General features: G+C 45.2%; 1 protein-coding gene across 1 annotated transcript in view; it reads left to right on the top strand.

Annotated features, from left to right (window-relative positions):
- Positions 1-20774: 20774 nt before the first annotated feature.
- KLHL6 (kelch like family member 6) overlaps positions 20775-27112 on the top strand; it is a 732992-nt gene continuing 726654 nt past the window's right edge. The window contains exon 1 of the mRNA XM_086943989.1: positions 20775-21160. Coding sequence (XP_086800115.1) covers positions 20901-21160 — 260 coding nt within the window. The 5' untranslated portion in view covers positions 20775-20900. The remainder of the gene's footprint in view (positions 21161-27112) is intronic.

Below are 27112 nucleotides of genomic sequence, written 5' to 3'. Positions count from 1 at the left end.
TAGACATACTAATTATATTTCACTTATACTAATAGTTTTCCTTAATTTCAAGACATGTTTAAAATAGTTTAAAAGAACCACAACAGAAAAAGCAGTATCCATTCTCTGACATTCAAGGAATGCTAAGCAACATCTTTTTAAATTCATATCTTTGAGAAGGGGAATTAAAAATTTTCGACGGGGAATAGAATAAAATTTACAGAAAAATAAAATGTGGATGTCGGATTGGGACGAGGAATCATCACAGGGGCAGGTAGGTAAAGTCTGTAACCATAAATTCATCTTTGGGAAGGACAAAAGTCTAAAAACAAGATTCAATCTAAAGCGGGTTAAAAGAAATCGATCATAGTTTGACATCCACAGGGTCAAATAGGGCTGTACTTTTACTCCAGTCAGTATCTGGTTATGCCAAGCAACTGTCTTTTTACTGGCCTCTGCTCTTCTTCTTTTATCCATGAGGTAATCCAGACTCAGTTTTTTCAAAGATCTTCTGGGTATAGTTCCCATAGATAATGGATCCTCGTAGTATTCGCAGTGACCAATATCCAACATAAATTGCTTAATATATGCTAACCATTCAACCCTGGCCGAATTTTCCATGTTCAGAATATCCTGTATCACAGCCCGGTTAACTACACATTCATTAGTAGTCCACACCCTGTGCCACACGAGAATGGGCTGTATTCTAATTAAATCTGATAAATAAAGTTGACCCAACTCCACATGGCAAATATAAGTAGAGACACTCTGTGGTACAGATAAAACATCCCGTAAAAAATTATTTTCGACGATTTGTAGTGGGTCAATATTAGAAAAGCCCCAAAGTCCCGCACCATAGAGGGCCACGGATATACATGTGGCTTTGTATATGGTCAAGATTTCTTTTATTGGTGTTTTCCCCAGCTTTTTCATGAAAGTCCTAACGGCCATTAAAGTTTTTTGGAACAGAAGAGTTCTGGCCTTTATGGCACTTAACCAACCTCCCCGTTCATGAAACAAAATACCCAAATAGGGAAAAAACGAGATATTTTCCAAGGGAACGTTGTTTAAGAACATAGTTTTCGACTTTTTACCAGATTTTGTTCCGCAGTTCATGGAGTATGTTTTATCACAATTAATTTTCAGATCTAAACTCAACATGAACTTTTCAAAGGATACTAACAAATTCTGTAAGGCCAAGGGGGTTCGAGCCATTAGGACAGCGTCGTCCGCATACATGAGCGCAGGGATCGACCTCTTCCCCACTCTAGGCATATCCCTACACTCCTGCAGAAGACGATGCTCAAGTCCATTAATATAAAGGAGAAATAGGAACGGGGCCAGAACGCAGCCCTGGCGTACTCCGCGCCCCACTCCAAATCTTCTAGTACATTCTCCCCCACGGCCATAGTGGACTGATGCTGTGGCACCTGAGTATAAATCTCTCAAGAAACGAATTATGGCATTCTCAACACCCAGTCCTTGCAAGATATCCCACAATTTGGTATGCGATACGCAGTCAAATGCCGAAGACAAATCAACAAAAGTAAAATATAACCGTTCCCCTTTAACCCTAATATATTTTTGTTGGATCATCATTAAATTTAGGCATTGTTCCACGGTTCCCAAACCTTTCCGGGAGCCATACTGTAGATCACTCAAAATTTCATTATCTTCGGCCCAATCCTGTAGTCTTGCCAAAATTATTCTCCCAAATTTTTTTACTGATGAATCAAGAAGGGAGATTGGCCTATAACAGGAACAATTTTGTCTCTCACTCTTCTTGAAAATTGGCACGATTATTGAAGTAAACCAGGATGAATGCATACTGATTGCTAGGGCGGCATTAAAAAGCTGCGCCAACATGGGACCCCAAATCTCCATATTTGCTTTATATAAATCTGCAGGGATCCCATCTGGGCCAGCAGCCTTTCCACCCTTAGTTGCATTTAGTCCGATTAAGACTTCCTCCAGGGATATCACCAGCTTTTCCTCACCCATTACAGCATTCACAAATTTAAGAACATTAGTCGAACATGGGGCATCCTGCGGGCTATATAAAGTTGAGAAATGTTCCACCCATTCCTCTTCGGTAATCGCCGTCTCAATACGAGCCTTATGACCATCGAAGAGAAAAGGGGCATTAACTGCCCTCCAGAATGCAGATACATCTTTGGTCTGTGCAGCCTCGCAAAGTGCTTCAAGGGCCTCCTTTTTTATAACATTTTTCCTATTTTTCAGGACCTTATTATAAGAATTCCTTAATCCTCTTATTACTAAGTGATCCCGGGGTGATCTATGAATGGCATTTTTCAAGTCACTTAGTGCCCTGGTACAAGCGGTATCAAACCAGCTTTTAGTGCGCCTAGTCTTATTTCTTAGCTCCACCCACAAACTTTTCTTAATTTCCAGGGCTATTTTATCAAAATGCTCTAAAATCTGAGTGGGGCAGGCTGATCCCCCCAGGCAGATAGAAAAACTATCTGAACAGGTATTTAACAATTTTGCCAGAAACTTTTCAGGCAAAACCTTGCCCCATTTTAGGGTATACCCATTTTGCCTACCTAAAATCAAGTCAGGGGCTATATCTCGGATAAGGGTATATTCACGATGATCATAAAAAAGATTCTCGACCTCTAACGATAAGGGCAGATGATCACTTAGGGGCAGCTCTAAAATCGTTAAACTATTGATTCTATTACCACAACTATTTGAAACGAGAACAAAATCAATAGTGGACATTGCTCCTCTGCCAACAAATGTCGGTTGAAATGAAGTAGGGTTCCGAGCTACTTCATTCGCAAAACCCAGATCATACATAAATACTAATTCATTAAGTAGGTCCCCAATCAAGGAGTGTTCAAAGTGTGTTAGATGTGTATCTTGTTCTAACATTAGGCCACAAATCCCCCTTTTCCCCCTTGTTCAAAGTGAACAGTTAAAATCACCCCCCCATAAAATAACCGTTTCCTTATTTGATTTTTCTATTTCATGTTGTATGTTTTCTCTAAGTGTTCTTAAGGTAATCAATATTTCAGTTTTCGGGATATTATTGTAGAAAGTAATCAAAATTACAGTTAATACCTTAGTACATATGGTTATAAGTTGAAAGTAATTCGAATTAGATTTAAAAGTTACTTTCTCATATTTAAGCTTGTTCGAGAGGAATGTTATTAAACCTCCCTTCGCACGGCCGTATAGACCACCCTCAGCTGAGGTAAAGAAAGTTCTGTACCCACTTAAATGTACGGGTTCTGTGGTCCATGTTTCTTGAAGGACCACAACATCCCGCTCGTTTAGGATTAGGTCCAATGATGGATTGTCTATCTTATTTTTTAAACCTGCTACATTCCAAGATAGGAATGTACAGGAATCCTGTTTTTTATTTCTTCCTACCTCTTGCACCGTGGAGATATCACAATCTATCTCCTTACATTGAGGACTCAGTTCCCCACTGTTATTCCCGGTCTCATCCTTCTGGTCTGTAATAGTGCTAGAAGGAGAAGGCTCCTCACCAGCCCCAGAATTTATATTGCTGGTCAGTTCTGAGTGAAAGATTATTTGACCTCCCTCCCCTGCGGGGGGCATTATAGGGTTACTTTTAAGTATGTCAACCTCTGCCAGACTGCTAGAATTAGTGTAATCAGCACCCTTTTCCTGTCAATCCACATAATCAAGGCCCGAAAATACATCGAATCTGTTGTAGGTTGGAAGATTATAGGCTGAACACGAAAAATCTCTATTCTCCCGGAAAAGGTTGTTATTCCTATAATCCATTCCCGGGGTAGTTGGGAAGAATTGCCAATATATCACTGCAATCGAGAGGAGTTGTAGAACTTCAGATCAGTATTCCAGCAGCCACACCAAGGCCGCCACCATGCGCTAGAATCTACAGACCCCGGACAAGGCGGTGTGCAACTCTCATATTTCACCTGTTGTGGCTACAGGCCGCTGCATAGGCCCTAGCCTCACAGACATTGCGTGGGAGGCAAACAGCTCCGTTGGGCCACAGGAGCAAAGCAAGTCTCTAGGCCATCTCATAGCACAGGGTGGAAGTCAGAATCACCCTCAGGAGGAGGAGGCGGGGAGCTGGGAGTCCACCCCCGCTAGCAGGACTGTCAATGGACTCCGAGCTAGGTTCCCAATAACCACTGCACCACAGCACCACCTATGGCTCTCAGCAGTAGTACTCGGATCATCAACAAGGCCCCAGGCAGGCCACCCCCTCACCACCACTCCCTCAAACGTAGCTGAGGCCCACGTCCCATCCCAGAAAGTGGGCCATAATCCCATTCAGGAGAGGAGGAGGAACTGGGGGGCAGAAGGTCAGGTTGCACCAAGCACCACGCTTCTCACTGGGCCCCTAACCAGGTGCTGAGCGCCTGCCACACAGAGGGACCGTCACCACTCACAGCTCCCAGATATGACCTCTGTGGCTCCCAACAAGGCCATTGGCTGCTTCACTGCCTTCCCCGCAGGCGGGGTCAAGCCAGCAACTGTTCTCTCCAGTGCTGCAGGCGCTCTCAGACCCGCACCTGGTCACGTTCCGATTCTGGCATCCCCTGCAAAGGTTCTGCTGCTCAGGCTACCCCACCCGGCGGCGTTCCTCACCAGTGCTAAGAGGCTGCCATCCTGTATGGGTTGTGCCTCCTTCCTGCAGCTTTTAGTTACCTGGAGGCTTCCAATGACAAGTGGGCCACATGTCTTCCCACTGCGGCGGCCCATGGGTCCCGTGGTCTCTGTCAGCCACAGAGCGGAGCCCCACAGCCACCCTGGTTCAGCAGGTCAGCAGTCCGGGTTGCCATCTTAGAAGCACAGGCCCGCTGCTCAGCTTGTCTATCCCAGTCAATCCAGTCTCCCCCAAGGTTCTGCTAGATACGGTTTCGCACCAGATGCTTCTGACTCGGCTCTACGCGATTGGCATAAGGGGTTTGGCATGGAAATGGCTGGCATCTTAAAGGGGAGAGGGCAGGAGGTCTGGTGTCATCGGTACTTAGCTTCTTCTTGCTCACTGAAGGTTGGGGTCTCACAGGGTTCGGCCTTGAGTACCCCTCTGTTTAACATCTACCTCACACCCTTAGCCAGGATGGTCGAATCATTGGGGGCCATATTGTGTCCTAAGCAGATGACACACATCCGCTGTTTAGATGGAAGGATAATGAGTCCTGTCCTGGTATGTTAATCAGTTCTTGCCACTCAGCTGTTTTCGTTTGACTGGCCACTAACCAGTTGAAATGTAATGCTGGGAAGACAGAGATACTCTTTTTTGGCAAGGATGCTGAGACTCCTCTGCAGGTCTTCTGGCCAGCGGACGCTCCCGACCCTTCAGTGAATAACCTGGTGGTGAAAAACCTAGGGCTTAAATTGAAAAACCAAGTGCTATTCCTAGCCCATGTGAATGCAGTAGTAGGCACATGTTTTGCTTTGCTGCATCTTCTGCAGACATTTTTGTTCTTTCTGTCCAGAGCTGCCAGAAAACAGGTAATACAAGCTCTGATCATATCCAGGCAGGACTACGGGAACTGGCTCTATCTTGGCATGCCTAGCTTTTTGTGCGAGCAGCAGCCCGTAATATCTTTGAACTCCCTCGAAATGCACGTGTCCCACCTTCTGAGGAGCTTTCATTGGCTCCCTGTAAGGACAAGAATAATCTTTAAGACTCTGCTCGTTATACAGAAAGCCCTATATGAGGTAGGACCAGGTTACCTCAAATGCAGAATTTCTTCCTATACCCCACGTAAAAATCATCGCTCCTCTAATCTGCTGCTAGCCAATATCCCCTGTTTTAAAAAGACTAGGTCGGGAGGTAAGGCTCTCTCCTACCTTGGACCCTTCCACTCGAACAAAATGCCCCTCCATCTGAGAAACATTGAATCCACACCCCTGTTTCGAAAAAAACTGAAAACCTGGCTTTTCTCTTGCCCCTAACCCTTCTTCCACACTGCTACAACTCAGCTTTCACGCCAGGACACTCCTTGGAGTAGCAGTGCACTCTACAAGTATCCCCACTTAGACATAGGATGAAAGATAAATTATGAAGCTTAGAAATGAAGACAAGACATCAAGGCAACAAGGATAGGACAATGTTCACAGTGCAAAGTTATTTACAAACGCAAAACACAATCTTATTCATATGTGTTAAAATCCTGGACTTGGAGATTTCTACTCCTTGATTATATGTTGTCAGCTCATACTTTAAGAAGGGCATTCTTTTCACTAGACATTTTATAACTTTTGAATACGTAAGCAACTGGTTCCAAAATGTATTGTAAATAGAAACTATTCATATAGCGTACTCTACAAAGTGAGTTATAACTACTGCTTAACTAGCCAAGGATGGCCATGTAAAACCAAGTTGGCAGGGTATGCCCAGACGTGGGTCCCTTGCTCACTTTGCCACTGGATTCAAGCTATCCTGGCTGATGAGGGCCGTTAGCCCAAAACCAGTCCCAGGTTGCTTGTTTCCGGTCCAGGGAAGACATGGCTTGGCAGTTCGGACTGGACTGTTTCCATGAGGCACAGGGTCAAGACTGAACTGCATATAGCTGTGTCTGAACTGGGGTGGCGAAGTGAGCTAAAGAACAATGAGGATTCAACCCAGATCTGTGACTGGGGGTGAGTGTCTGAAAAGTTTCAGCGCTCCGTCCATCATCTGCTTGAGTTTGCTTTGTTCGCCCTAAGTTGGCAGGGTACGCCCAGACGTGGGTCCCTTGCTCACTTTGACACAGGATTCAAGCTAGCCTGGCTTGAGAGCTGATTAGCCAGAAACCAGTCCCAGGATGCTTGTTTCCGGTCAAGGGAAGACATGGTTTGGCAGTTCGGATTGGACTGTTCCCATAAGGCACACAATCAAGACTGAACCGCATATAGCTGTGTCTGAACTGGGATGGCGAAGTGAGCTAAAGAACGATGATGGATTCAACCCAGATCTGTGACTGGGGGTGAGTGTCTGAAAAGTTTCAGAGCTCCGTCCATCATCTGCTTGAGTTTGATTATTGGATAAGAGACAGGTTTAGATTTATGTTCAGAGTTATCGCTAAGGGTAAGATCAAAGAAAGGCTTTGAAAACGATTAAATGTTAGAGGTAGCTTGGGTGAAGGTACAGGTTAAGGATACAGTTACAGTCAGTGTCAGGTTAAAGGTCCAGGATCTAGTGTGGATCTGGCTCAGGTTAATGGCAAGGTATTAGTGAATGCCAAGTTTAGGGCTAGATTCTGAACTGGATTTAGACGTGGATCAAAGTAAAAAATTGGTTCAAAGTAGGGTTATGGTAAGGGTCAAGAGTTCGAATCAGGTTTAGGACAAAGATCATGGCTATAATTTGAGTAAGGGCCATGTTAGTGTTCATGTAAGGGTGGAAGTCAAGCCTGGTGCAAGGATGGGGTTTAGGATCAGAATAATGACTAGGGGCAAGGATGGGGTATGTACTAGTGAGGGTAGCTATAGGGCTCAAGGAAACATAAAGATTTTGGTAAAGTTTAGTAGCACGTTTAGAATAAGATTATGGTTAGTATATAACTAGAGCCAATGTCAGTGATATGGTTGCAAACACACTTTTAATGAAGTACGGGTCAGGCTGATATTAGTATTGGGCCTCGGATAAAGGGCCTAAGGTACTGGTTGTCATTGGTGGTAGGATTTGAGGTATTGCTACAAACAAACTTAGAAAAATATACTAAAAATATAAGTATCATTAAAAATCATTTCAGTTATCAATGAAAATATTGGGGGGGAAATATATTAGCAGAAGCCTACCTGCCCTTGGACAGACGCCGCCATCGCCAGGAGCCATCGGACGCTGCAAACTGCGCCGCAGCCCCGGGACTACAATTCCCGGCTGTCTCAGCGGCGGCACGCTCTACTGACGCCGCGCCAGCACCAGGAGGCACACATGAGCAGCGCAGAGCCCGGTGGAGTGGGGGAAATATATTAGCAGAAGCCTACCTGCCCTTGGTCAGACACCGCCATCGCCAGGAGTCATCGGACGCTGCAAACTGCGCCGCCGCCCGGGACTACAATTCCCGGCTGTCTCAGCGGCGGCGCACTCTACTGACGCCGCGCCAGCGCCAGGAGGCGCACATAAGCAGCGCAGAGCCCAGCTTCGCGGGACGCGCCGGGCGAAGCCCGGGCCAAGGGCGGGCCCGTTTAAGCCCGTTCAAGAACGGGACGGGTCACTCCCTTAACATCAGCCTCAGCACTTAAAGGTCAGTGAATCTCAGTATAGACTCGGTGTACTACATTCAGCAGTTAAGGAGTATAAAGTCCCTTAATAGCAAGCATGGCTACATCGCCAATCGTAGAAAATACTAATGGTAGGAAGTCCACTGGAGGATCATTAATGGACACCCTGGATAATTTTCTCGTCAGGGTATCATCAGCTCTGGCCAAAGATATTGAACTCACAGAAAAGAGACTATCCCTGGACATTCCCTTTGACAAGAGATCTTCACTGGGAAACCTGGCAAGGGCTAGATCACCAGTTCATCAGCAGGTCGACTCCCAGAATACGTTGCCTCCATCGGGGGTGGAGGAGAGAAGCCCTTTATCACAGCCAGTGGTCATCCTTGATACAAGCAGGCACTCCCCCAGGGGCATGGGTGCATATAATGCTGTAAGGAGAGTTCTCTCTCCTAATATTAAAACTTGCTCAGCCTGCCATGCAAAATCTAGATCTGTTCAGCAGGAGGTGGGGTGACAGCAAAAAGAAAACGTCCAGGGGCACAAATGCAAGTAGTGGAGAGAAAAGCAAAAATTGGCAAAATTGCTGTGTCTAATGAGAATCCTGTTCTTAGGTCATTCTCTAGCTCTAAACAGCCTGTTTTACTTGATAAAGAGGGGCTTAGTAGTCACCAAGCAATTGTGGGGGGTGATACACAAATTGACCTGGGTCCATTGTTCTTGAAAAGACTGGAAGGCACTTTTAAGAAGATATGTCACCCAATACACGATCGGTTGGACTCTATTGAGAATAGACTGGTGTGCCTTGAACTTTCACTTGCATCAGTTCAGAAGCAGGTGGGAAACTGGAGCAATGCTCCAACTTGTGTACAAAAAAAACTGCAGGTCAAAGTTCTGCTGACTCTAATATTGCTGATGTAGTAAAGGGAGGTGCTAGCTCAATTAAAAAAAAACCACGGTGCCCACTGATGCACCTCTGTCTCCTAATTTGGTAGGGGCCGAAAATATAGCTTTGAGGGATAGGACGCATCAGGTAGCTGGTAGTAGACCTTCAACTATACATCAAAAATCGCCCGTGACGTCCCTAGCACATAGTGTAGCTACACTACCCAATATTGATCTCCCTCCTGAATCAGCCCCCTACTTGGTAGTTTTGGTGGGGGTTCCCCCATTGGCTCAGGGAAAGCGGGAGTCATATATAGACCTTAAAAATAAATGCACCTTCTGGCTTAATAAGTATCGACCACTGCCAATTAATATAAGTGCAGAAATTTTGTTTACCAGGAGAGTGAATTGGATAGGAAGGAGCTCTAAGTCGATGGTGGGGGACTGTGTCATTATTAATTTTAGAGATTGGAGGTGTGTAAATCGTATCTGTAATTGGCCTCAAAATGACCTATCACCTGGGATACAAACATTTCCCCTGTCCTACTTCTATGGACCCCCGCATTCCATACAGAGGGATATTTTCCCATTGGGAGAGGCGTTGAATCCATGTCCCTTGGGGAACATAAGATTGTTTAATAGATTTGATGCTTTGTCGGGGCTGGGGGATTGTGACTGAGGGTATGTGCCTCAATGTTTCATCCAGAATAGTATAGCCCCAAGAAGTGGGGAGGACATAGAAAGGAGGGTAGGGCAAGTAACTGGCCAGAGAAGGTGGCAAGAAGGTAATGTTGGCCATAGGCTAAATATTGCACGTGTGGACGTTGTGGAGGTGGCTAGAATTGAGTTATCATTGGAAAAGCAGCGCACAGCTGCGGGAGTACAAACCCTTGACTCTCATCACAACACATAAACACATACACTAGGTAAACTGTAGGCCACAGCGGTCAAACAAATATGGAGGACGAACATGGCCTAACGTTTGGCGAGGAAGAAATCAACAGAATCCTAGCAGGACCAAACCCTTTTGAGGGACTTAGCAACCCTGAAACCGGGCCGAGTATGAGCGACTGGAATGAATTGGTTAAACTACGACGCAATCAGATCAAAGCAGCTCTGCATGGTCTGCTAATGACGGGGTACCTGAGGAACAAAATGGGCCCCCCGGGCTTGATCGTAAAAAACAAACCTTTCATCTTCCAAACCGATATGCAGTTCAAAAAGGAGTGGTCATTGATCTCATGGCACTGCACTAGGGACTGGTTGGTGCTGATTATAAAAACGGCAACCAGAATAACACATGAACTCAAGATCGAAATTGACAAGATTGAAGTAAAACTTAAAACATATATAACAACCGAGGATTTAAAAGCCAGACTAGATGAGCTCAATCAACAAATGACGGAATTTGAATTTACCCTGAAGCAAAGCAAACTCAACAAATTGAGTAAAGATAAGGATAAATTCACACCGGAAGGAGCATACCCATACACAAGGGCAGATTATGTATCGATGAACAAAAATAACAATACTGACAGTGATGGGTCAGACGCAAGCTCGAACAGTTCAAATTCCAGTGGTGGAAAAGGAAATCGCCAGAATAGAGGGGGCTGGAGGCAAAGAAGGCAACAGTTCCCAAGACAACGAGGGTGGAGAGGATACCAACCCCAATATCCACAATTCATGGGTCAAGCGCCGTTCCAACCATTTCAGTTCAACCACCCTTCAAATGTCCAGGGCTATCCACAATGGAATCCAGACTTCAATGGAGGCTTTTTTGGTCCACAACCTTTTTTAGGGTCCCGCCCTGGGAACCGGGGAAAGAACCGGAAAGGCAACAATGTAACTTGGGAAGAGAAAGGCCAAGAGAACCCACGGCAGACCAGGAGTATGACGGGTTCCCTACCCAACCAAGCTTCAACGAACAACCAGAGAGGGACCTAGTGGTCAATCTAACTTCCAAACCTTTAACAGAAATACAACGACAGGTACTAAACAAAGGTTTGGGTTTCGTACCAACGCAGAGACCAGACATCTTCAAGTTGAACGTGGAGATACAAGAGTTTATAAGGAAGCTGAAACTACAGGCCTTCTTCTATGATAAACCACCACAGGCACCAACAACAGACACTGGCCTAAAACCGAGATCTACTTTCACACCTCCGGACGCAACACTGCCTCTTGAAGTATTAGCCTTTGAAAAAGCCATAATGACAGAGGTTAACAAACTGAATGCGTCTACCGCACGAACATTTCACAACACAACTAAGGAGGAACAGATTGCCTTGAAAACTCTGTCTGAAGACAGGAGCCTTGTGATAAAGCCGGCAGACAAGGGCGGAGCCATAGTGCTACAATCAATCGAGGACTACGACAAGGAATGTCTAAGACTCCTATCAGACAGACGCAATTATATGGTCCTACAAGAGGACCCAACAGAGAACCTCAGAACAAGGATCGGAGGCATGATTGAGGAAGGCCTAACACACGATTGGCTAAGTAAAAAGGAAGGAGAATTCCTTGAGCAGAAAAAACCACGCATCCCATACTTCTATTGTATTCCAAAAATACATAAGAACTTAACCAACCCTCCGGGCAGACCGATAGTATCGGGCATTGGCTCGATACTTGAACCACTATCGAAATTCGCAGATGCCTTTCTGCGACCCTTAGTGCAAGCCACAAACACCTACCTAAAGGACACTAAGGCAGTCTTACAACTGTTGCAAGAAACAACGTTTGACCCACAAACACAACTTCTGATGTCTCTTGACGTGGAAAGCCTATACACCAGCCTTCCTCATGACGAAACAATGGCTATCATCGAGGAGGTTTTGTTTTCGACACATTGGAAATACCAAACACCACGAGGCTTTGTCCTGGAATGCATTTCACTGGCGTTGCAAAGAAACTTTTTCCAGTACAAAACCACGCTCTACCAACAATGCCATGGAACTAGCATGGGAAGCACCTTCGCTCCGAGCCTAGCAGGTCTCTATGTACACCACCTTGAGACAAACAAAATCCTCCATGACCAAAATCCCTACAGGGCAAATATTAAATGTTGGAGGAGGTATATAGATGACATCCTGGCCATCTGGGAAGGTGATGTACAAGCAGCGGAGAGTTTCCTGGAATGGTTAAACAGCCAAAACACCTTCCTAAAATTCACAAGCACAATTTCAAAGGAGACACTGGTCTTTCTAGATTTGAACATCTATGCAGAAGGAGGAGTGCTAAAAACCACCACTCACTTTAAACCCACTTCAAGAAATTGCCTGTTGAGATTCGACAGCTTCCACCCGAGACATCTAAGGGAAAATCTGCCTTATGGACAGTTTTTACGCCTTAGGCGCAACTGCACAGAGGTGACTGAATTCAGACAACAAGCAAACGACCTCAAAGAAAAACTCAGGCAACGGGAATACCCCGAGAAAATCATCAATAAAGCAATGAAGAGGGCAAAAAATAACAACAGAGAGGCACTACTTGAGGAAAGAACAAAGGAATCCACAGAGAGTAAGCGACCCATCTGTGTAACAACATTTAACACCTTGTCAAATGACGTATCAAAAATTGTGAACAAACATTGGCGAATACTAACCTGTGGAAAATTGGAATTGGAAAAACCGATGTTTGCACATCGCAGAGGTCGCAACCTGAGAGACATATTGGTACATACAAGACCGAGACCAATAACAACAGCACTCCAACCATCGATTGGCATCCAGGGTCATTTTCCTTGCGGAAATTGCAGTAGCTGCCACCTAACCGAGAAAAGTACCAGACTTACTTTTCGCAATGGCACCACATGGGAACAAAGGAGATTCTCAAACTGCAACTCTAAAAACGTCATCTACATGATCAAATGCCCATGTAACCTGGAATATGTGGGGATGACCTCAAGAGCCATAAAAACACGTATGAACGAACATAAAAGCAACGTGAGGTGCAAAAAAAGCACAACAAAAATGGCAACGCATTTTCTGACCGCACAACACTGCGTTAATGATCTGAAATGGACGGTCATAGAACAATTACCCTCAGAAGCTGGCCTATTCCAGAAGGAACAACGTTGGGTGTTCAGACTGGGGACCCATCTGAACGGACTAAATGATGATGTACCCTGGAGTCAATTATCATTATAAAAAACGGACCAATGGTTCCAGATGGTAAACTCCATGGAAACAAGAGACGCACTCTGAAAGTAAACAATGACACATGCATGTATATCGCGCATGCGCGTAAAAAAACACTTATCCACTTCACACATGTATGAGTAGATGATGTAAGGACACCGCACATGCGCTGTCTATACTTGATCCATGATGCAGACACTACTCCCAGGTCGACGCACGCTGAAACACATACGTAAGCCCTGTATGGTTAGAAAGCGGATGCTCCATACATGGTCTTACAATCCATGGCGGGAAAACACCCCAATTAACACACCCTTACCTGCGCTAATTAGGATGCAAAAGGTATAAGTATCCTCAACCACATCCTCACTCCACAACAGCGGAGCAGCGTACGGGGTAAGACGGTGACCAGCGAGTCCTGTTCTTGTGAGTATGATACAAAACAACTGAAGCGGAATACAAACAGCGAGTAACCTTTACAAACATAGGTGAGATAGAATGAATGATTACAACTATATCATTCTCCACTACAGATAGCCATTGGAGCAACACCTCGACGTCCTGTATATGCTCATGAAGCCTACAAAGAAGCTTCACAAGTAGGAAAACATCTTACAGTAAAACCCTAGTACTTTATGTGTTTTATGTTGTATGTGTTGTGAGTCCGTTTTTACAGGCTTATAAAATAAGCAAATGGTATGGTTCCTGGTGACTGCACCTGTTTGAACTACCCGCTACATGGGTAACCATTAGTTGTAATTTTTGTCTTTCTACAGGTCATTGTGCTTGTAGCAGACCGCTGTAGGCACACTTAGCCTATAATTTAAATTCACTTTTATGTAAATACACTATTTTTATTTAAAAAGACGTGAGTAGGGAGGGGAGGTTGTGCCCCCGTCCTGAGGAAGGAGCTTGTCTCCGAAACATGTCGACAACGCACACCAGAGGTCTAGTTCATTATACAACTTAGACCTCGACCTTCACTTCTTTTAACGGTACCAGCCAGAGTTCAGAATAAAAGTTTTTTTCTTTACATACTCTAGTGCCAGGTACTTTTTATTAATTTTTTCACTACACACCCCCCACTCACTTTGTACATACCCCACACACTGGACACCACACATAGTCAACACCGTAAGTGCTCCCGCGTAGTCGTAGGTTGCAGCACGCCGCATCCCGATAGAGGGGTGCGAGGACCCCGATGATGAAGCATGACACCAAGGGGCCTTTTGGTGTGTGAGGGGTATCTATCAAAACACTGAGTGCTTCAACAATCTCTGATCACTCTCCCCCTTGCCCGTGTTGGATTCACTTTGTTTATGTAACTATCCCTGTGGAGCACGAATCCAACGACTTGCTCTACCTCCCTCAATTGTTTTTTACAAGGGCAAGTAACTTGCCAGAGAAGCTGGCAAGAAGGTAATGTTGGCCATAGGCTAAATATTGCACGTGTGGACGTTGTGGAGGTGGCAGGTATCATTGGAAAAGCAGAATCTTGCAAACCAAGCCCCACCTTCACCTCCAGTGACTGGTGAATTTGTCGATAGATCTGAAGGGCTAGTATGTCATACATCTCTCATTTCCTGGAATGTGGCGGGTGTGGGTTCTAAACTTGTTTCACCACATTGGATGGAATTTATTGATAAATTTGACATTTGCCTCCTTCAGGAGACCTGGGCAGTTGAACCTGTGTTTAAAGTGGGCTATCTGAACTTTTATGTTCCTGCAGTTAAAAGGCAAATGGGTCGCCCTATGGGCGGACTAGTGATTTGAGTTAGGCAGAGCCTTAAGTGTAATACCCATCTTCTCCCGGTGTCAAATTGTGACATCCTCGCCGTAAGACTTAGCTTTCCGTCCAATTAAAAAATTGATATTTTTAATGTTTACGCCAGGGGTTTACCAGGTGGTAGGAAATCTGACGTTGTTACAGCTCTGGAACTGCAGATTGAGACCACCCCAGCTAATGTACTCCCACTAATCGCAGGATACTTTAATACCACTTTCGAGCCAGTTGGACTCAATGATCTGAATTTAACAGAGGATGAGGACTGTAGGTGGGGAGTCCCCAACTGGATATGAAACCTATAAGTAAGTGGACAGAGGCCGCGATACAGTTGAAGGGTCTCTGTATGGGGAATCAGCTGAGGGATGCTAATGGCCGAACATTGTCGGACAGGATGGGCAAGGAAACGTATGATAATGGCGTCAGGGCAAGTAACATAGATTATCTACTTGTTCCCCTTAAGTTGTGGCACACTCTTGTCGATATGGAGGTAATACCCCGTATTGAGAGTGACCACAACCCCCTGACTGCGCTGTTCAAATTGGGCTTAGATAAAGTGGACGAAGTGACCCGGGAATTTACATCTCCTGAATTAATTATAACAAATGACGAACGCCACCTTAAGTGGGGCCAAGTTTTAGAGCATCCAAATACCATGAGTGACATTGAGATAGATCTGGATGATGTGCTTGCAATTATGGATGCAGATATAACGTACGGGTCTTTGTACAAACCTTTTATGGAAGCCCATGATAAGTTTTTCATAAAACTTTAAAAAACTTTTGTAAACCTAGCCTAGGCAATAGAGTACGAACCTGCAAAGCTGAGAGCTGGTACAATGGTAGCTGTAGACAAGCTAAGGGGGGAGCTGGGCCAAGCATTAAAAACTAAGGACCCTAGCAAAGTAAAGGTGGCACGAGCAAATTATAGGCATAAACAGTTTACCTCTAAAAAAAAGCATGGGAAGAGAGTAGGTGGCAGGACCTTAAGGTGGCATGTGAGGCTAAAAACCCAAAATCTTTTTGGGACATTTTTAAATGTGACAGGGGTGGGCGCCACGAGAGCCCACAGAATAATGTTGCTCAAAACTCATGGATTGATTATTTTAAACCTCAGTACGCCAAAAGTGAAGTTGGCGATAGTGAGGGGATTTATGTCTATACTTTTTATAAGGAGGCTGCCTTCACCGTAAGTGAAGCCGATAGGGCGTTAGATTTAGTAACTGAGGGACGCGCCCCAGTTATGGATTGCGTCCCTGCCGATCTATTTTTAAATGATAAAAACAGATGGCGGTTGTATATCACGTACCTTGCAAATGCCATAGCTCAAGGGATGGAAGTCCCCCAATCTTGGAAAGGTGCTGAAATAGTGCCTGTTTACGAAAAAGGGGACAAGTCGTTGGCAAGTAATTATAGGCCTATTAGCCTGATCGACTCCATCCAAAAAATCATGGGCCGTCTGGTGGGAAAAATCCAGACCTGGATGGAAGAAGAAAACATCTTGAGTTACCTCCAGGCTGGCTTTCGACCCAGGACCAATACGATAGGTCAGGCCTTTCGGTTCATCATTCTTTATTGGCGTTCTGCGGTATTGGAGAAAATTACTCTATATGCCGTTTTTGTTGATTTAGGGGCGGCTTTCGACCTGGTCCCACGTAATAAGTTGTGGCGAGTCCTGGATGAGTTAGGGATGGCCCCTGAGTTGTTGAGTTTGGTCGTTCGCTTTCATGAGTATACGTTCGCTCTGGTTCGGTGGGGACGGCAGGGCGAGGTTACGGAATTCTTCCCTGTTGAGCGGGGAGTGCGGCAAGGTTGCGTCATGGCACCTACCTTGTTCTCGCTCTTCGTGAACGGGGTGGCTGACTTCCTCTCCCTGGTCCCGTCCGATGCCCCTGTGATGGTTGGTAAGCGAGTCCCTATCCTCATGTTCGCGGACGACACCTTGATAATTTCGAAAACGCCGAGTGGCCTCCAATGTGCCTTGCGGCGCTTTGAAGATTTTTGCTCGGATCGGGGCTTATAAATAAATACAGCGAAGACAAAGTTTATGGTCCTTACGGAACATAAACCGACCAGGCCTGCTAAACCTTTCAGAGGGAGCATATATATGAACAAATCCCCGCTAGAGCGGGTTGACGCCTTTACATATCTGGGGGGTCACCCTCCAGAGAGACATGGGCTGGACTAGCCAATTAGATCTTGCAGTATTAAAACATCACCAGCAGGCAGGTCTTCTTCTGAAAAGGTTTAATGCCTCAGTATCAAAACCTATTAGCCCATTATTGGAGATATACGGGATGAAGGTGTTAAGTTCGGCCCTCTATAGGGCTGAACTTTGGGGGTTCAAAAATCTAAGAAATTTGACGCTAGCGGAAAATGACTTTTTGAGAAAAGCGACTAGTGTCCAGCAAAGTACCCCCTTGACGCCATTAATGTGGGACTTGGGAAAAAAGCTGTCCACGATCTTGCTTCCCTACGGCCACTATTGTACTGGCGTAGGATCTGGACCACAGAGGAACTACAGCATTACGCAATGGGCCAAAAAGAAATAATTGCTAAAGATTCCTTCCATAAAATACACTGGCTGAAGGCCATTAGGTCCTTGTTAGTCAGTTTGGGTATGGGAGAATTGTGGGATGATCCCACAAATGTGACATTTCCTTCTAAGAAAAATTTGAAGCCAAAGTATTGGGAGATGGTTAATGCAAAAGCATGTATAAAGGGTCTTTCTTCTCATTTAACAGGTCGTTTTCTTGAATTTAAGGCACAACCGAAGCAGGAGCTATATTGGGATGCCATAGAGAAGCAGTATGACCATTAACTCTATTTCCAACTTAGAGTAGGCACCCTTCCAATAAGGTAATTCACAGCGAAATGGGCAGGAGAAAACAACAATGATAAATGCCCTAGGTGCAGGGACGAACAAGAATCCATAAGTCATCTTCTGTTCTTTTGTCCTTTATATGCTGCTCCTAGATCAATGTGGGTGAAACCTATTTGTAAATTAATTGGCACCCGCAGACATGAAGAGGCATTAAGAATCTTATGTATGGACCCCAGTCTCCCGATTGCCATAGCTGTGGCTAAGTTTCTAAAATGGGTTTGGGTAATTCGGGTAAAACAGTTACGGTAACAAGTAGATGACTTTTATTTATTTACCTAAATTAGATATGGAAACGAGGGGAGGTATTCTTTTAATTGAGCTTTGAGTAATATTACCCTGGACTGTATATATTGATGAGTTTTAGGGTATAAGATATTCGACAATAGTCTCTTGAAGTTTAATCATGTTTTAAATATTTATTGTATACATTTTAATGTATTTTTATATTGTAAAATGTGTATTTTATGCATTGCTTTTATGACTTAATTGTCGGATAAAGTTTATGAAAGGAAAATATTTTTGGTGTTATCGTTTTCATTGCAATGATGGTTCAATGCAAAGAAAAGTAAAATCCTACTTCAACATTTATTTGTTTATTTTTTACACTTGTATGGTGCACAGCTACCCAAAAAGGGTTTCCCGGCTCCGACAACATATTGCTGAGCAGAGGTATGGGATGAGCTTGGTCAGTAGAGTTATTTCTGGAAAAGCCAGGTCTTTATGCTCTTCCTAAACCTGGCATAGTTTTCCTCTTTGCGAATGTGAGGGGGGAGTGTATTCCAGAGAGTAGGCCCTAGGACAGAGAAGGATCTTCCCACCATTCTCGCCAGTCTGAACCTTAGAACCACAAAGTTAGCTGCGGTTTGGGAGCGCAAATTCCTTCCCGGGATGTAGGGAGTAGCTAGTGACTGCAGATATTTCGGTGCCGTTCCGGATTTAGGGCCCGGTGTAGGTCTGCATTTACCGGCCGGTAACGGCCGATTCGGCCGTTACCGACCGGTAAATGGCTTTTCTAGATGTAGGGGGCCTATTTTACCGATTCGGTAAATTTACCGAATCGGTAAATTTATCAAATCGGTAAAATACCGAATCTGTACATTTACCGATTCGGTAAATCTACATGTAGGTGGGACTCTTCTGAGTCCCAAATGCCCTTTAGAATCGGTATTTTACCACCCAATCCTATTGGGTGGTAAAATACCGAATACAGGTGTGCATGCACATCTCTGCATGCACACCTGTGCAATGTGACACACAGACATGCCCTTAGGGCATGTCTGTGTGCCACATGGCACACAAGTCTGGAATTGGGGGGCTAGAGGGTGTCAAAGTGACACTCCCTGCACCCTTGCAACAATCGGAATTTACCAAATTGGTAAATACCGATTCGGTATTCCACATTGATTCCTATGGGTTTCAAGGCCCATAGGAATCAATGGGGGATACCGATTCGGTATTTACAGAATCAGTAAATACCGAATCTTACCGATTCGATATTTACCGATTCAGAATTATCTACATTTCCCCCCTCTAATTTACCACTTCTTAAATACCGAATCGGTATGATTCGGTATTTTAGAAGTGGTAAATTAGAATTACCTACATCGGGCCCTTAATCCTGAACATGTAGCTCAAGGCTTTGAACCTGATGCGGTTTTCCACCCTGAGCCAATGCAGGTCATTCAAGTGCTTCGACACACTGGCCGTTTTGGGGATTTTGTATAGGAGTCTTGCAGCTGAATTTTGGACAAGTTGTAACCGTTTAATGACTGCCTGATTTGAGCCCAGATAAAGAATATTGCCGTAGTCAAAACGAGATGTTATAAGTGCATTGACTACGGTCTTTTGGGTAGGAAGGGGCAGCATCCATAGGATTTTTTTCAGCCACTTCATAATGGTGAAACAGAGGCCTACCACTTTGTTGGCCTGTTGTTTCATGGATAGGGCGTTGTCAATGGTAACCCCTAGGTTTCTTACCTGGGTTGCAGGAGTGGGGAGGTTTCCTAACTCGGGGGGCCAGTGGGAGGAGTTCTATAGATCTTTGTTTTTTCCCAAAAGGAGAGTCTCAGTTTTGTCACTGTTTAACTTCAGCTGGTTGGTGGACATCCAGCTGAAATTTTTTTGGAGCCCCTGTCTAAGAAGGGATGGAGCTAAAGGGTTAGAATCTGACAGTGAAAAGATGATCTGAGAGTCATGAGCATAGGTCATGAGGGTGAGTCCTGACCTATCTGCTAAATCAGCCTAGGGTCTGAGGTAGAGGTTAAAAAACAGTGGGCTCAGGATGGAGCCCTGTGGTACTCCATGTGGGGCACTGAACGTATAAAAATGTTCCTCTGACATCGCACTTCTCTGAAATGTGCCGAAATGAAATTATATACATCTTATTGATCCTGAGTAGCCTCCATTGCTTCCTTATTCGGAATGGACTTTCAGTCACAGTGCTGCAGCCACTGCTCGTTTGGCAGGACTCAGTCCTTCTAGAACTGAAATCAATTAGAATCAAATCTAATTTCAGCAGGCTTTAAGTAATGTTATCCTCTTTCTGGCCCATCTGCACATTAAAGCCCTTTGTGTACACCTTACCTCATAGTATGGCATGAGATGTGCTGTTCGTGGAAGCTTTTGTCAATGAAAGTGCTTTATAGAAGAAACAGTGGCAGAATATTTGACCTACTCCAACAGTGACTTGTTAGTCCAACTATATACTGGTCACTGGAGCACAATCCACTGAAAGCCTTTGGCTCAGACCTAAAGGGCGGGACATCAGGGCTTCCTTTCATCAACCTTAATCTTTAAAAGTCACAGACATCTTGAGTCCCTCCCATACTCACACACAGTTGACTGAAAGCTGCTGCAGAACCGTTTTTTGTTTTTACGATTACTGAGTGAGAAAGTGCAAGGTTTCCTGTTTTGCCTGTGATAGCTGCAGATAACTTTGAGTGTCAGCGACAGGAAACTCGCATCACTTCTGCAATGCAACCCAACAGAAACCGATGAGTTCTTTCACTAGAGGCAAAACGCAGAGCAGCTAGAAAAGCCCCAGCCTTGCTCACATGGAAGGCACGGTGGAGAAAAGCTCTGAAGAGCTCCCAGTGTCCATAACGCAGGAATGCGCCCAGAACATCCAGGAGGTCGTAGAGAGCTCAGGAGGGGATAGACTGTCTTTTGATGACGCCGGCCTGTCGCTTCTGCTTCAGAATGGCCTGGAGAACCTTCGGCTGGAGAACTCACTCACGGATGTGGTGCTCTGTGTGGAGAGCAAGGAATTCTGTTGCCACCGGGTGGTCCTGGCTGCAGCCAGCAATTATTTCAGGTGAGTTGTACCTGGTTTCTTACATTTTTGTAGAATGTTGTAGTTTTTGGTGATTTAAGTGGGAGCATACCATTTCTTAACCTCTATCATATTCATTTGAACGTAAATAATCCGCCAATGGTTACAAAAAGGTCGTTTCAGGCTGTGCCTGAAACAACTAACAAGTAAGGTATTATCGCCCAGAAGCATTGTAACAAGTTTGACCTCCGCTGTTTCCGTAGTCTCTCTTGAAATATGACACTTCGCCGTTGTTTCCTGAGACTTCATAATAAGGAAGAACCCGCTGCCTGTTTGAGGGAGGATGTTGGCCACTGTACATTCCTGCAGCGCTCACCGGTTCGATAAGACGAAAGCATGAGGCTGCTCTTATCTGTGTTAAACAGGGCTACAGCTGTGAAACTTTAACCTTCTTCACACAAAGTATTTTGGGTTTGTCAGGAATAGTTAGCTTTTTATGAAAGGCCAAGAGAACATCTGACGAACACATAAAACGTTTTTATTATTGCTCATGTAGCTGAAAACTGTTTCCTTGCCTACGTCGAGAACAATAGCAGGTATATGAATATTTTGGGAAGCCCTTGCTAGGAGCACGCACAGCCTCCCTGGTATCCCGGCGTAGCAGATGTGGTTCAAAGAGCCTGCAATGAGGGGGCTCCTAGTTGACGACCTACCATAGTCAAGGGGCCCTTCAAGATCCAAGATCCCGGTGCCACTGCGCCCGCTGCACCAGTGGAAGCTACGCTACTCGGACCTGTGGAGGTAACAGTGTTTGTACCCCCTTCATGGATTTATAGGCTGCATAGGATTTTAAGCCCAGTGTGGGGGAGCTGTACAGATCCTTCAAAGGCCCCTCAGCGAGTTTGTGCTTCAAGGAAAACTATCCTAATCAAAGTCCTACAACATTTGGGAAAAGCTACTAAAAGACACAGCAGTCCGGTTACTGCCCGTGGGGCTTGCGTTTTAGTTAGACTAAACCACGAGTGGGAATACTGAACAGCTGAGGTTGACCCGAGCATCTGTCTCCTTGTGGGACACTCATGAGTTGGCCTGGCTCTTCCAGAGCGTGTTTTCAATCAGGCGCTCAGTCTTGGCACTCTAGCCCTGGGATACCTCCTTGGACGGGGTAGACCTGATGATATCTGATAGCTGAGTCCACAGGGGTAATGCAGTCCTCCCCAGTCCCTGCAGTGCATAGGGCCCCAAAGGGCCATCATTCGGCTTAAAGCCGATGAGTATATGTGACATATGGTTCATGGCTCACTCATCTCATTCTGCAGGGGTCCCCATCATCATTTTGTGTTAGGCTGAGTCAACAAGATAAAACATTTTAGATTGAAGAAACCTTCCTATCTATGCCTTTGGTGCTGTTCTCTTGGATGTCTTTAATGTTAGCCTCAGGGAAATCGAAACTTTGTAAGGATTTGTCTTTTAGTAGTTAGTTGTGGTTCTCTTTAGTTTTGTTCTTGATCAGTTCTGGCTTCATGAAACCACCCTGCCCTGGCATCGGGGAAGAGTAAAAGCGCCTGACTGTCGGCCTCTTACTGCGGTGAGACCACCAGACATGGCCACCAAGATCTTAGGTTGCATATGTGTGACATTTCTCTTTACTGGTGGGCTTATGTGTGACATTTCAATGCGCCGTGCTTGTGTGGGGCATTTTGAGTGACACTTTAACACGAGCAGAACATAGTGATTATGTGTCATTTAATGATCTAGAACCAACCACTCCACACTTGAGCAGCTGAAGCATAATTGCTAACCTACTTCCTCTGTCTGTCTTTCACACAGACTACTAATGATGGAATGTGTATCTGTGGCGAGGCCCAGTATAAATACAAGTCAGAATTGCTTATTGCACTAGCACTAAAAGATTGTTAGATGGTTCCCAACAGCCCCACCTTTTATACGGTGAACATAATGTGAACAAGTTTCACCCAAGTGGCATTTGATACCTCAATTCCCAGAGCACAAATGTGCCCATAGTCACACAAGTTTCCTAGTGGCAAACAGTCCCTAAAAAGGGAATCGAGTACTCGTCATATGTGAAATGTTCATCCAAAACTGGCTTTTTTAATAGCCAACAGCACACAAATGCATTCTGGTAGTTTTAGTTTTGCTTTTCATATTAGTTTTTGACTGAAAAGTAGCAACTCGCTGATGGCGTGTCACACACTTCAAGCAATATAACGGTATTCCAAAACTACAAATTAAGGCATACCTAAGTAGGGACGTGGGAGGCGGGAAGTTAAGGGGATTTGTGGGGGGAGCGGCGGCAGGACTTCAGCAGCTGTGCTGATGTTCTGAGAGTTAGTTACTGTGCTCCTATAGCTTGCCGGGACGACATTATTGAATAACCATTCAATTCAGCTCTTCTGCAGGTCATCAAAGTTTTACTACAAGTGAACAAACAAGTATCAGCACAACAGAAGCCATGCCAGATAAGGGAGTGCCCTCCTAGGCAAGGGCACCTTCAATAGTTTAACCGGAAGCCATCATTCGGATAGACGCCTGAGACTTATCACAAGCACAATTGTAGCCCTCGTTCAACCTGGGGCCGATGGTCCCTTAAACTTTACCTGGTTAAAGGCACCAGTGCCCGAACGCATTTTGTATAACTTAATTGAAACCATCGCAGCAAGTTTTAGCAATTCTTAAAGCTCGAGTAAGGTCTACACACTTGACTATCATTCCACCATCAAATAATGTTAAAGGGCTCAGAGGCAGGAAGTGTGTAAAGATTTAAGTTGAATGTTTGTTGTCATTCTGCAGTGATGGATTATTTTTCAGTGTTTGCTTATTCTGCACAAATCTAGGTTCGTTTCTTTTTTATTTAAAAAATGTTTTTATTTAGAAGATTTTCCAATACAGTACAGTAGTGATGCAGGGGGGGGGGTCGTTACAGCTGGGAGGTTCTTGGCATTTTTATGGTTACATGGTTACATCGAGCATACATAGTATAGGCTGGTTTGGTTGTGGGGTCTCTAAGCCCCCCGGAGGAGGTGAAAGAAAGAGAGAAGGGAAGAGAGTGGGGGGGGGGGGTGCGTCGATACATTAGTGTCGCCCTCTTAGCTCTTCGCTTGGCTGCTTCCTGGTGGGGTGTACGGGTTTACAGAGGTTTGTGTGATTCCAGGTGTGCATCAAGGGCCGCCCACATTTCATTCTTAGCGTTGTGGCTTGGGGAGAATTTCCCAGTGATGTTGTCGGCTCCTCTGAGAAAGGTGACCCAGTTTATCCAGCTCTTGAGTGTTGCCTTGGCTGTGTCTTTCCAATTTGCTAATATCGTTTTGACTGCTGCGGTTAGTAGGATGTCTACTAGGTCTCTCTCTTCCTTGCTTTCTAGGTCTGGTGCCATGAATGCTGTGGCTAGCCCTATGAAGCCTGGCTGTATGCTCCTCCCTATGACAGTGTTAATGAGGTTGTTCACTCTCATCCAAAATGTTTTGACCTTTGGGCATTCGAAGATTAGGTGTTGTAGGTCCCCTGTCCCCCTGTGGCAGTTCCAGCACGTGTCAATGTCTCTTATGCCTGCCTTTGCAAGTTTGGCAGGAGTCCAAAAAGCTCTGTGTAAGAGCCAGTATTTTGTCTGTGCGAGTTGTGGTGTGATTTTATTTGTTGTGGCTGACCTCCATAGTCTACCCTTTTCCTCCTCACTGAGATGTCTTGTGTACAGTGTTCCCAGAAGTTTGTTGCTTTTGCGTTCAGTGTGGATGTTTTGGGGCTCAGGTGTTTGTAGATCTACACTGTCTGGTGCCCGATCTTGTTGAGGTTGCTCATGTATTGTATGAGGGTGGGCTTCCCCTTGTTTAGGTTCGCCTTGGTAATGGCTGTTCTGATTTTGAGGAACGTGTAGAGTTCTATGTCTGGGAGACTGTGCGCCTGTTTGAGGTTCTGGAACGTGAGTGGAGAGTCGTTTTTTTCCAGCTGCGCTGGGGTAGTGATACCCTTCTTGATCCAGGCCTCATTGCACATCGTTCTGCCCTTGTATTGTACCTTTGTGTTAAACCAGATTGATTCCCAATTGGTACCTCTGATCTGTTGTCCCATTTGTTTGTCTACTCTCAGCAGGGCTGTTTTAGTGTGTTTGATGATGGGGTCATATCTGGCGGGGTGTTTGTCTGCTGTAAGCATTGCTATTGGGTTTAGCCCCCCCCAGGATATTCCTTTCGAGTTTTAGCCACTCAGGTTCGTAGTCGTGCGTGTTGGTAATCCAGAAGATTCCTTGTTTAGCTAGGCAGGCTGTTTGGAAGTTTTTTAAGTTCATAGCGTTCAGTCCACCCAGCTCTTTGTTGAGCCTCAGTTTCTGTTGACTGATTCGCAATTTGTTGTCTTTCCATATGAATTTGTTTATTATTTTGTCAATTTTTTTGTGGAAGTCTTCTGTCATTGTTAGGGGCAGCATGCTGAGCGTGTAATTGATAGCTGGTGTCATCATCATCTTTATTGTGTCCACTCTACCCCACCAGCTGATGTATTTGGGGGACCATAGGTCTAGTCTTTCCTTTATTTTCTTTAGGGTAGCTTCTTCGTTGTGTTCTAGGGTTGCTTTGAGGTCTCTACCGAAGAGTAGGCCCAGGTATTTAAGGGGTTTCGTTTGCCAGGCTAGACCTGAGTTCCCCAGTACCGCTTTTGTTGTGTGTACGTTCATGGGTTTACACTCTGATTTGTCTCTGTTTAATTTGTAGCCTGAGGCTCTTGCGTATTCTTCAATGGAGTTCATGAGTGCCGCGATGGATGTGGTTGGTTCTGTTGTCGTGATTAGCACATCGTCTGCGTACGCTGCCAGTTTCACTGTTTTACTCTTAATTTGGACCCCTGCTATGTCTGGGTTCACCCTTATCATTGTCAGCAGTGGTTCTAGAGCTAGTAGGAAGAGGCCCGGAGACAGGGGCAGCCCTGCCTTGTTCCTCTTTCCAGAGTTAACGGCTCTGATGTGCCGCCGTTCACTACAACCCTGGCTCTCGGCTTTTTATACAGCGCCATGACCATGCCCCTGTACTTGGTGCCTAGGCCAAATTTCCCCATACTTAGGTCAAGGAATGGCCAGGAGACCCTGTCAAAGGCCTTCTCTGTGTCCAGCACTATCATCACAGCCTGGTCTGCACTGTGCGTTGTTTGGTTGATGAGGTGTCACAGTAGTCTTGTGTTGTCTTGGGACAGTCTGTTTTTAAGGTATCCAACCTGTGAATTAGGGATGAGGTGGGGCAGGACCGTGTTTAGTCTATTCGCTAGGATTTTTGCATAGATTTTACAGTCCACATTGATGAGTGATATTGGGTGGTAGTTCTGCGGGTATTGTGGGTCCTTCCCTTCTTTGGGGATCACAATGATATTGGCTTCCGCCATGGAGCCCGTCATGCGACCTTCGCGGATGCAGTGTGTGAAGACTTCCGCCAGGGTGGGTTTTAATTGTTCAAGGAATTTCTTGTAGAACGCCGCTGTTTACCCATCGGGCCCTGGTGCTTTGTTTGATTTGAGTGTTGTTATTGCTGTGTCTATCTCTGCGGATGTGATGTCTCCTTCTAGTGTTTCCCTCTCGTTCGCTGTCAGTGTTGGTAGTGTCATTTTGCTCAGTAGTTCCGCCCCCCGTCGGCAGCCAAGTTCCCATCCGCACTGCACAGCTCCTGGTAGAATTGTTTGAAGACTTCTAGGATCCCTTTATTAGTTGTCTGCGATTTGTTCGTCTTGTCGGTTATTGCTGCAATTGAGTGTTGCCTCTGTTTCGCTTTCAAGTATGACGCTAGCTCTTTCCCTGCTTTGTTGGAGGAGCAGAGGTTTATGGCTTTGAATTTGTTGATCCATGCGCCCCGCTCTTTCGCTCAGAATCTTGTTGAGGTCGTACTTTTTCTTTGTTAGTGATGTCAGTGTGTTCTTGTTGGTGAGGTTTGCGCAGTGCCCCTTTTCTAGGTTACCGATTTGTTCCTCTAGTTCGGCTATCTTCTTGTTCCTGCCCTT

The sequence above is a fragment of the Lissotriton vulgaris genome, chromosome 11 (assembly GCF_964263255.1).
Source record: "Lissotriton vulgaris chromosome 11, aLisVul1.2, whole genome shotgun sequence".
NCBI lineage: Eukaryota > Metazoa > Chordata > Amphibia > Caudata > Salamandridae > Lissotriton > Lissotriton vulgaris.
The sequence above is the reverse complement of the archived record's forward strand: the minus strand, read 5'-3'. Positions and strand labels throughout refer to the sequence as shown.